The 12,168-nt window shown below is 40.0% G+C and overlaps 1 protein-coding gene across 1 annotated transcript in view; it reads left to right on the forward strand.

Annotated features, from left to right (window-relative positions):
* LOC132829086 (A disintegrin and metalloproteinase with thrombospondin motifs 3-like) overlaps positions 1 to 12,168 on the forward strand; it is a 268,759-nt gene that overhangs the window by 213,939 nt on the left and 42,652 nt on the right. The window contains exons 11-14 of the mRNA XM_060846397.1: positions 4,722 to 4,835; positions 6,924 to 7,069; positions 8,361 to 8,536; positions 8,629 to 8,762. Coding sequence (XP_060702380.1) covers positions 4,722 to 4,835; positions 6,924 to 7,069; positions 8,361 to 8,536; positions 8,629 to 8,762 — 570 coding nt within the window. The remainder of the gene's footprint in view (positions 1 to 4,721; positions 4,836 to 6,923; positions 7,070 to 8,360; positions 8,537 to 8,628; positions 8,763 to 12,168) is intronic.

Here is a 12,168-nt window from a genome sequence, read left to right on the forward strand (position 1 = left end):
AGTTTTAGCATTAGCCTACCATGGGGAACCTTATCGAACGCCTTACTAAAATCCATATACACAACATCTACTGCTTTACCCTCATCCACTTCCTTAGTCACCTTCTCAAAGAACTCAATAAGGTTTGTGAGGCACGACCTGCCCTTCACAAAACCATGCTGGCTATCCCTGATCACGTTATTCCTACCCAGATGTTCATAAATCTTATCCCTTACCATTCTCTCTAAGACTTTGCCCACCACTGAAGTCAGACTCACTGGCCTATAGTTACTAGGGCTATCCCTACTCCCTTTCTTGAACAATGGGACCACATTCGCTATCCTCCAGTCCTCTGGTACTATTCCCGTTGACAATGACGACATAAAAATCCAGGCCAATGGCTCTGCTATCTCCTCCCTAGCTTCCCATAGGATCCTGGGGTAAATGCCATCAGGCCCAGGAGACTTATCTATATTCATCCTTTCCAATATTCCCAAAACCTCTTCCCTGCATATTTCCAGGGCATCCATTCTAATTATTTGTGATTCCATATTCACATCAGCAACAGTGTCCTGTTCCTGAGTGAATACTGATGAAAAGTACTGATTTAATGTCTCTCCAATCTCCTCCGCCTCCACACACAACTTCCCACTACTATCCTTGACTGGACCGATACCTACCCTAGTCATCCTTTTATTCTTGACATACCTATAGAAAGCCTTTGGGTTTTCCCTAATCCTACCAGCTAAAGACTTTTCATGTCCCCTTCTCGCTTCTCTTAGCTCCCTCTTTAGCTCCTTCCTGGCTACCTTATAACTCTCAATCACCCCTACTGAACCTTCACGCCTCATCTTTACATATGCCGCCTTCTTCCCTTTCACAAGGGACTCCAATTCCTTACTAAACCACGGCTGCCTCACAAGGCCCTTTACACCATGCCTGACTGGTACATACCTATCGAGGACACGCAGTAGCTGCTCCTTGAACAATCCCCACATCTCATTAGTGTTCTTCTCTTGAAGCCTGTTTTTCCAATCCACACATCCTAAGTCATGCCTCACTGCATCATAATTTCCCTGCCCCCAGCTATAGCTCTTGCCCTGCGGCGCACGATTATCCCTCTCCATCACTAAAGTAAAAGTCACCGAGTTGTGGTCACTGTCCCCGAAGTGCTCACCTACCTCCAAGTCTAACACCTGGCCTGGTTCATTACCTAGAACCAAATCCAATATAGCCTCCCCTCTTGTTGGCCTGTCGACATATTGTGTCAGGAAACCCTCCTGCACACATTGTACAATGTTTGGGTACCATAATTGCCACAGTGATGTGGGAAGAAAGTTAATGGTACATCCTGTAACTTTACTGGAAGTGCCCTAATACAAACATTGGGACAAGACAGGAAAAGACATGATTCTGATGCTTTCTATGGTGACACTCATGTCAACACTTGCTGTCTCAGCTCAAGATAGAATGGATATTTCACTGAGGCTCTATGTTGTGTTTATCTGCAGGATTCTGTTCTTGCAAGTGCCAATTAACAGGAGAAGGTCATGCTCAAATGCAGCAAGACCTAGACAGTATCCTGGCTTGAGCTCAAAAGTGGCAAGTGATGTTCATGCCATGCAAATGCCAGACAATGACCATCTCCAATAAGAGACAATCTGACCATTGCCCTTTGACATTGAATGGTGTTACTGTCGCTGACAACCCCACTATCAAAACCCTGGGGATTGCCCTTGACCAGAAACTGAACTGAGCTAGGCAAATAAAAACCATGATAATAAATGATGATGTGGAGGTGCCGGTGTTGGGTAAAGTTAACAATCATACAACACCAGGTTATGGTCCAACAGGTTTAATTGGAAGTACAAGCTTTTGGAGCGCTGCTCCTTCATCAGGTAGCTAGTGGGACAGGATCATAGGACACAATTTATAGTAAAAGATAAAAGTGTCATACAACTGATGATCTCTCTCTCTCTCACTCACATGCACACACACATATAAGTCTATGGGGTGAATTTGCATCTACAGATTTGTATTTGCACATACATTCTACTTTGTTCAAAAAGCACACAATCTGTAGGCAGTCAATCCATGTGACATTTTATAAATTCCTACTTTGTAAATAGAACCAGTCTGACAGACTCTAACCTCATACCTTTAATGCATTGTCTGAGCTGAGATGTCATCTTTTTTATGTAAAACTTTAAATTATCTTGGGAATGTGACTTGAAAGAAGTTCTGGGATTTACGTATTAATGAATCGAAACCTGCATCCCCATTCTAAGTGATTCAAGACTTAACAACAATCTAGGTTTGTGCAATACATCACATCAGTTGTATGACACTTTGATCTTTTACTCCAAATTCTGTGTGTTATGATCCTGCCCCACTTGGTACCTGATGTAGGAGCAGCGCTCCGAGAGCTTGTACTTCCAAATAAACCTGTTGGACTATAACCTGGTGTTGTATTTTAAGCATGGCTATAAGAGCAGAAATCTTGCAGTAAGTAATTGTCTTTCTGACTCCCAAAGCCTGCCCACCATCTACAAAGATCAAGCCAGGAATGAGATGGAATATTCCTCACTTACCTGGATGAGTGCAGCTAGAAAGACACTCAGGTAGCTTGATAGCATCGAGGACAAAGCAGCCTGTTAGATTGATTTCACCTGATGAAGGAGCAGTGCTTTCAAAAGCTTGTGCAAGTGCAGCAAATAACCCTGCCGGACGTTAACCTGGTGTCATGTGACTTCTGACTTTGTCCACCCCAGTCCAGTAGTGGCACCTGCACATCATTACCACAGCATAGGGGCCGTTTCATTTCTAACTTGCACTTTTGTATATAAACAATCTCTTAGTCTATGATTTTTTTTCTAACCCAAATTCCTTTGTGTTATGTAAAAGTCTTATTGGGAGAAAGACTAAAAATAGTATTTCTAATGCAATTTAATGGATGATCACTGTCAAGTTTTGAGTAAACAAAATCAGGCACACAAGGCCTAAGACTTTCTGTGTGCATTGATTTGTGTTAGAAAACGCGATTAGTCTGAACATAAATTCAAAATAGAGACATATGGAAATAAACTGAAGCAATTATTTACTCAAGAGTATTCTCCACAAATGACATCTGCTAATGAGAATGCTGTAGGTAGATCATGCGTGACTATGGCTGTTTGTGACAATGTAGTATATCAAGAGATATTGTAAAAGTTATCCCTTTTATTTGCATATGAAATGTTTGTAGCAGGGGTGCTTGATATTTTATTTGGTTACATTAATCGCCAGAGAAACAAGAGGCAATTCTACAAGAATTCTACAGGTTTGTGACACAAGTCCCCAAATGGAGCCTTGCTAGCACATGGGAATATTGAAATACCTACTTTGCCACTTAGTAAGGTCATGGTTGATTCCCTATCTCAATGTGATATTCCTGCTTTCTCCCAATACCCTTTGATGCCTATAAATCTAAACATTTATTTACCTCTTTCCTGAATATACTCAGGGGAAGGTGATGGCCTAGTGGTATTAACACTGGGCTATTAATCCAAAGGCCCAGGTCATGCTCTGGGTTTGAATCTCGCCGCAGTAGTTGGTGGAAATTGAATTCAAGAAACAAAGATTTGGAATTAAGCGTCTAACGATGAATCCATCGTCGATTGTTGGAAAATCCCATCTGCTTCCCAAATGTCCTTCAAGGAAGGAGATCTGCCATCCTCACCTGATCTGACCTATAGTGACTCCAGACCCACAGCAATGTGGTTGACTCTCAACTGCCCTCTGGAATGGCCTAGCAAACCACTCAGTTGGACCAATAGCTACAAAGTCTCAATGACTTGGACTCCACAGCCTTCTCAATCCTAAATTGTCTACCCTATATCCTGAGACTATGTCTCCTGGTTTTAGGTTCTCTGGCCAGGGAACACATTCACCGGCATCTAGTCTGTCCAGCCATGTTATAATTGCATCCGTTTCAATCAGATCCCTTTTCATCTTTCTGCATTCTAGTGAATCAGGTCCAGCCAAACCAATCTCTCATCTTAGGACAGTAATGCACCTCACCTGCATTTCCCCAGGGCAAATATATCTCTTTGTAGGCAGGAAAACCAAAACTGCATGCAATACTCACCAAATATGGTCTAACCAAGGCCCTGTATATCTGTAGTAAGACATCCCTATTTTTGAACTCAAATTCTCTTGCATTGAAGGCCAACATACCATTTGCCTTCCTAACTGCTTACTGCAACTGCTTACTTTCATTGACTAGTGTACAGATCCCTTTGTACATCCACACTTCCCAATATATCATATATAGAAAAACAAAGTCATAACATCAGACCTGTAATATCATACTCTAGCACATTTCTAACATGGAGACACATGTATCAGAAAAGCAGCCCAACAATTATTAGAGCCCTATTTCCATTCTAATCCTAATGTTAGTGTTCAGGAGATTTACTGTTTTTTGGCACAGAATCAGCCACACAGTGTTAGAACGCTTTTCCAATTCAGTCTTAGTATTGTTCCTCAGTAAGTTGGAGCAGTTAATTGGCCATGCGTTGTTTGACTGACCTAGAACCCTGCCCTATGAGTTTGCCCAATGGCACTTATAAAATCACTTAATACATTTGTCATCATTTTTTAAAATGTGGAAACCAAATGTCTGTTGATTTTGAATGAATCAGCTAATTGTTAAAGATTTCTTGGTAAGAATGTGAACCAACTGAATGTTTGTGTGGGTACAGTTTCGCACCTTCCATCCGTGTAAGCAACTATGGTGCAGCCATCCTGACAACCCATTCTTCTGCAAGACAAAGAAAGGGCCTCCTTTGGATGGAACAGAATGTGGTCCTGGAAAGGTGAGTTGGCTCAAAAACACTGTTACTTGCTTTGGAGAAAATTACTGAAGCAGTGACATATTGCATACCAGACTTTAGACTGAATGGATTACAGATTCAGGAATGGTCAAGAAGCTGCAATATATCTCCAACTGGACTAATGATCAGCGCAATAGACGAGAACACTGCCACTAAATTGAGTGTCATAGAGATGTACAGCACACAGAAACAGACCCTTCAGTCCAACTCATCCATGCCAACCAGATAACCCAACCCAATCCAGTCCCAGCTGCCAACACCCAGCCCATATCCCTCCAAACTCTTCCTATTCATATACCCATCAAGATGCCTTTTAAGTGTTGCAATTGTACCAGCCTCCATCACTTCCTCTGGCAGTTCATTCCATACACGTACCACCCTCTGTGTGAAAAGGTTGCTTCTGAGGTCCCTTTTAAGTCCTTCTTCTCTCACCTTAAAACTATGCCCTCTAGTTCTGGACTCTCCCATCCCAGAAAAGACCTTGGCTATTCACCCTATTCATGTCCCTCATGAGTTTATAAACTTTTATAAGGTCGCCCCACAGCCTTTGATGCTCTAGGTAAATTAGCCCCAGCATGTTCACCCCCTCTCAAACCCCCCAACCCTGGCAACATCCTTGTAAATCTTTTCTAAACCCTTTCAAGTTTCAACATCCTTCCGACAGGAGGGAGGCCAGAATTGCACGCAATATTCCAAAGTGGCCCTAAACAATGTCCTGTACAGCCACAATATGACCTCCTAAAGCCTATACTCAATGCACTGACCAATAAAGGCAAGCGTACCAAATACCTTCTTCACTATCCTATCTACCTGTGACTCCACCTTCAAGGAACTATGTACCTGCACTCCAAGGTCTCTTTTGTTTGACAACACTGAGCATCTTATCTCAGCATCTACTGAAGATCTTCTTGAGGTGCTTGAGCCACCCGGCTCTATATCATGAAAGGTCCCAATATTCTTCATAAATAATACCTCAAACCCAGTCAGAGTACAAGAGGTTAGACAGGTTAGGACATAAATTGGAAATTTTAAGCACTTTAGCTCCAAACATAGAACTAAGCCACCCCCAAAACAAATGAAATCGATGATTGATATTATAACAGCGTGAGAGATGCAAGGGCTAAAGAGCCTCAGATTTAAGCAAACAATTGGATTGAAATTATGGACAACTGAGTCAGTTATTTGAACCAGTTGATTTTTTTTTTCTGACTTGATCTTTCTCTAGCTAGAATTGAAGCTGAACAGAACACTTTCAAATGAGACTTGTCTGCTGAGTTAGCAGTAGAATGCCACCCCCAAATCAATGGTTTGCAATTATTGGTTGTCATAAAGTCTTACAGCACAGAAACAGACACTTCGGTCCAACTTGACCATGCCGACCCGACATTCCAATCTGACCTAATCCCATTTGCCAGCATTTGACTCATATCCCTCTAAACCTTTTCTAGTCATATACCCATCTAGGTGCCTTTTAAATGTTGTAATTGTACCAGCCTCCATCACTTTCTCTGGCAGTTTGTTCCAAATATGCACTACCCTCTTCCATGAAAAGTTATTCCTTAGCTCCTTTTTAAATCTTTCCCCTCTCACCTTAAAGCTACGTTCTCTAGTTTGCACTTCCCTACCGTAGGGAAAGGACCTTGTGTATTCACCCTATCCGTGCCCTCCATGATTTTATAAACCACAAAAGGTCACCCCTCAGGTTCCAATCCTCCAGGGAATAAAGGGCCTACCCTACTCAGCCTCACCCTATAACTCAAACCCTTAATGTGATAGTGCTATAACAATATATACTTATAGTTCATGTAACAAATCTCTGTCACTGTATTTGCACATTGTTTGAAATAATGTGCAATATTAGAAGATACCATTCATACAATAATGAACTATCTGACAAGCCACCAGTTGTGAAGCAATGTGATCCCAGTTTAAGTGTGCAATAATGCTACACTCATGTACAATCAGTGTCATAATGTATTATGAATTAATTATGTGCTGATATTCATACCGAGACCATCAATAAGGCTAATAGTTTGCATTGTTTTGTGTGTGTTTGATTTGAATTATCAGTGGTGCTACCAAGGTCACTGTTTATGGAAGACTTCAGAGCAGGTAAAGGTGGACGGCAGTTGGGGTCCTTGGAGCAAACTTGGGTCCTGCTCTCGAACCTGTGGCTCTGGTGTCCGCTTTCGAACCCGACAGTGCAATAACCCAGCGTAAGTGGCTTCAGCATTGATCAATGCTTTTATTAGGAACATCGTGTGAACTACGTGCTGTTATTCTGCTACATGTTCTTCCCATGATGTGACAAAAGTAATTGCAGAGAAATGTTCTGACGCTGTAATAGTTATGGTGCTCATAAATCCATGAAAAGGATCATGGTTCAAGGATGTGGAGAAAGAGCAGGGGAGGTCTAACTAATTGGATGACTTTCCCAATCACCAGTAGTGGTACAATGAGCTGAAAACCTTCCTGTGGTCTGTATGTTTCCGTGGTTATTTGCCAGCAACATGCATTTGAAAAATTAATGCAATTTTTTTTAAGTTAACTACTTCAATTTACTTTAGAAAAGTATTGCAGCGTTCCAGTGGCCTGAACAACTGCGTTCAATTTCTAGAGTATGCTGAATTAGCCAGTTTCAGCTGAGCTGTGGGAAGGCAGTTTAATTGATGGTAAACTTGAAGGTATGTGGTCATTATACAATGAATCATGTCTCAACAGATTGGCAGTAATAGAAATAGGGGAAGGAACCCAAAGTACATTCCAATAAAGAGTGTTTTTTTGAAACCAGGGAGGAAGATGGCAGACCCAGTGCTCTGGGTGGGGTGGAAGATGTTATAAGGAGACTCATTGTAAAATAGCAAACTAAAGTATTGCCAAAGGCTTTTGGGTACAGTGTTAATCTTTTGCAGGTTTTATTGCGGTGGGTTGAAATTAGTAAATGTTGTCCTTCAGATAGATGTCCACTTGGTACAATTACAAATGGAATTCAGTATCTGAACTTGATTGAATAGTGTGGGGTTAGAAGAAGAAAAAAATACACCATTTGGCCTTTGGATCCTGCTCCATCCCTCTACCTCACCTTCACCTTCATCCAATATCCTCCTAATCCCTTAATTCATTTAGTAATCAAAAATCTTGTTAACCTCTGTTATAAGTGGACTAAACAATTGAGAGATCAAACAGCACAAAATATGCCAGATGCGTTCAGATCACATTGACTGTGAATAGTTTCCAGTCAGTCACCATACAAAAAAAAAGTCTGCTTTCTATTTTCTTACATATTATGCCATAGAAAGTGAATAATGAAGGCTCCAAAACAAAATCTACTAGCAAAATCATCAATGGCAAAGGCTTGTGAATGATGATCTCAAATTGTCAGCAAATCATAAAAGGCTAATCAATTGATTTGGTGATTAGTGTTATATGATGACTGTCTTTCTTTGTGTAAGACATTGGGTGCTTGGTTAAAGATTATAGTAATGTTACTGCTTGGTTGCAACTCAGGCCTGCAAATGGTGGTCAGGATTGTCCTGGTGTAAACTATGAATACCAACTGTGTAACAAAGAAGATTGCCCACGTCATTTTGAAGATTTCCGAGCACAGCAGTGTCAGCAACGTAATTCATACTATGAATATCAGAATGCTAAACACCACTGGCTTCCATATGAACATCCTGACTGTGAGTAAAGCCCTGAAGCTTTGTACTCATCAAAGCAATTTCCAAGTTGCAAATAGACTTGAAGCAACAAAACCATTTTGTGTTTTTAATAGCAATAAAAAGATGCCATCTCTACTGTCAATCCAAGGAAATGGGAGGAGTTGTCTACATGAAACAATTAGTCCATGATGGTACTCGTTGTTCCTATAAAGATCCATACAGTATCTGTGTAAGAGGTGAATGTGTGGTAAGTAAAAATTAGCAACTTGTTCCAAATTATTGTGTGGAAATTTTCACCATCTAGTTAGTTTCAATGTCACACGTGTTCAGATGCTCTACAAAAGATGATTCCATGGTCTGGTATTTCAATGGTCTAGCTCACAAAGGATGTCAGCCTTACATATAATACAATGATGTTCCAGTCAAATTTCTGATCCAAATATAGTGGGAGTGCAATTTCTGTGGTGAAAGCAATTAATCATGTTTGAAATTCAAGGATACGTTTGTTTATTCAATTATTCTTAAAAATTTTACAGTCAATTCATTGTTTCAAGATAGGGAGAGAAAATCAACGATTCTCACTCTGAGGTTAATTCATCTGCCATAACCTTCCTACAACATATAAATGTTTCTTGAGCTTCATGCATTATTCCACTTTCTCATTGTCATCAAGTAACTGGAAGCTCGGGCGGAAAAAAGTTCAAATGTTTTAAGATCGAGTCAGACTGGTTTTCAAAGTCTCTGACACTGTTAATCGTGCTGCTTGCTAAAGCTCACTTACTTCTACAAAATTATCCAGGATTTGTCTACTGGCAGGGATGAATACATGGGGACAGATCTACAGTCACTGAGTCACTACCAACAATGAGGAACATTCATTACAATGAAAGCCAAAGAGAGGTGGGAGTAGTTATTGAAAGAACATAGAGAGTTACTTAAAAACCCTAATAGAAGTTATGAAAAGTATGTTAAGAAAAATAAAGAAACATTATTTCGACCAATCACATACTTAAGATCTAACAATCTAAATTATATATCAAAAGAAGATTTCATTTACACAGAACGTTGTTAGGGCACTGAATTAAAAATCAAAGCTTTGATTCTGACATTTAAGGAATACATAGTCATTGCTTTGCTGAACCTTACAGTCTGAATCAATAATCCAAGTCCAACAATGGCAGTTTGAGAAGATGAATTCAGTTTTTAGAAAATAAAAAAGCTTATGTTGACCCTGAAATTATGATAAAGCTGTCAACTGTTGCAAAATCCCAATTGATTAACTTGAAAATTGTAAACCCATACCTTTACTGGTAATAACCTCGATGTGGCTGCAGCCCTGTATCGATGTGGTTGACTCTTAACAATTCTCTGAAATTGCCCAACAAACCCAATCAATTGTTTCAAGCAGAAGGAAATTACCACAGCCTTCTCAGGAGGACAACGCTGAGCAATTTGTGCTGTGAAGTGATTATGAAAGATTGATTGGAAAAGAAATTGCACAAATTTGAGCTTTGTATACGTGTTATAACTTTGACTTGTACATACATGGCACAAATTTGACATTTTCAGCTAGTGTATAACTTTGAGGTCTATACTTTACAAGATTTTCATAGATTGGACGAGAGCATAGAGAGAATAGGTGAATGAAAAATTTCACTTTTTGTTTGGATGGAACAAAATTGAGTTCATGTGGCACTAAATTCCTGAAATTAATTTGGCAACAAGCAGCAAGGACTTTGCCAGACCAATTAAATCATGATCGAACAGAGCAAATAAATATCCAAAGTCTATACATATCCCACAAATATAGGTTGAGAATGGAATGTGGGAAGTTCTGATTTATACAGCTTATTCATGTGCTGTGATCTGAACTAAGAAGCACATTTTTACAGGAGTCACTGGCTAATCACACTACCACAGCACTATCAGCAGATCTACGTTGCAATAATAATTATGCTGTTTTGTTCAAATCTAACTGTACATGTTTGTGATATTAATAAATGATATACATGAGAATGTTGGATGAATGATACGTTTGTGAATAACACAAAGATTAAGCAGGTGATTTACAGTGAGAAGGAAGTTCTTAGGTAACAGGAAGATATAATCAAATCGGTCTGATAGGCAGATTAGTGGCAAATGGAATTTAAAACTGACAAATGTGAGGTAATGCACTTTGGAAGAAGTAACAAGACAAGCGAGTACTCAATGAATGGCAAGATGCAAGGAAACTCACAGGAACAGAGAGATCTTTGGGAGCTAATCCACAAATCCCAGAAGATGGAAGGGCAGGTTAATAAGGTAGTTAAGAAGGCCTCTGGCACACTTGCCTTTATCATTCGAGACAAAGGTTATAAGAACAGGGAGTCTGCATTGAGCTGTATAAAACATTGGTTAGATTAGACCACAGCTGGCATACTGTCTGCAGTTCTGGTCACTGCTCAACAGGAAGTAAGTGATCGCACTGGAGGGGATGCAGGGGAGATTCACCAGGAAGTTGCCTGAGATACAATATTTCGGTTATGAAGAGGAGCTGGATAAGCTCAAGTTCTTTTCTTTAGAGCAGAGAGGTTTAAGGGGACTCCTGATGGTGGTGTATAGGATTATGGATGGGAGGAACAGGGTGGATAGAAAGCAGCTGTTGCCCTTAGTTGAAGTGTCACAAACAAGGAGCACACTTTTAAAGTGAAAGGCAGGGGTTTTGGGGGAGAAATTAAAGAAAACGTCTTTCATCCAGAGGTTAGTGGGAATCTGGAATGCATCTGGGAGGATGGTTGAGGTGGTAACCTCATAACTTTTAAAAAGTAATTGGATGAATACCTGAAGGGTCATACATTAAAAGCTTTAGGCCAAGTGCTGGAAAGTGGGACCAGCAAAGGCAATATAATATTTTTAATAGTACAAATATAATGGGCTTTACGGCCCCTCTTAAAAACAGTAAGGACAGAATAACCTTGTTAAAGGGGCAACATCATAACATAGCATTTAGGAAATAGTGGTAACTATCCTAGGCTGACAAAGCATGATCCAGAATAAAATTATTAATTGGGAAAGCTAAATTCAAATGGGAGAAATAGGGACATGGAAACATAAGAACATGTGTAGGCCATTCAGCCCATCAAACTTGGTCTACCATTTAATATGATCACGGCTGATCAAATACTTCAGTGCTGTTTGCCCAGATTTTCCCCATAACACTTTACATTGATGACCAAAACTTCATCAACTTCTATTTTAAATTTACTCAGAGTGAATTTACAAGGACAGTATCTGGACTGATTAAATTGGAGGCAGAGGTTGCTAGGAAGGATGATGGCTGAACAATGGACTACCTTCAAAGCTGAGTTATTTTAGACTTGCGTGTGCTACCTCAAAAAGGGAAAGGGAAGGCAAAAGATGACAGCTGTCTGGATGGAAATAAAATAGAAATGTAGAATCTGAAGAAAAAAACATGCTTACAGGTGATGTTAGGTAGAATCAGGCTAAGCATGGAAGTTTCAGGTCAGTAGCTAGCGTAAAAGCAAATCCCTAAGTCTTCAATAACTGCAAACAAAGGAGAAAGATGGTGAAAGTAAAACTAGGAATAATGAGGGATCTGAAAGTAAATTTACACACAGAGGCTGAAGTTACAGAATTCTTTGCATCCGTCATTA

This window comes from Hemiscyllium ocellatum, chromosome 2 (genome assembly GCF_020745735.1).
Source record: "Hemiscyllium ocellatum isolate sHemOce1 chromosome 2, sHemOce1.pat.X.cur, whole genome shotgun sequence".
NCBI classification, from domain to species: domain Eukaryota; kingdom Metazoa; phylum Chordata; class Chondrichthyes; order Orectolobiformes; family Hemiscylliidae; genus Hemiscyllium; species Hemiscyllium ocellatum.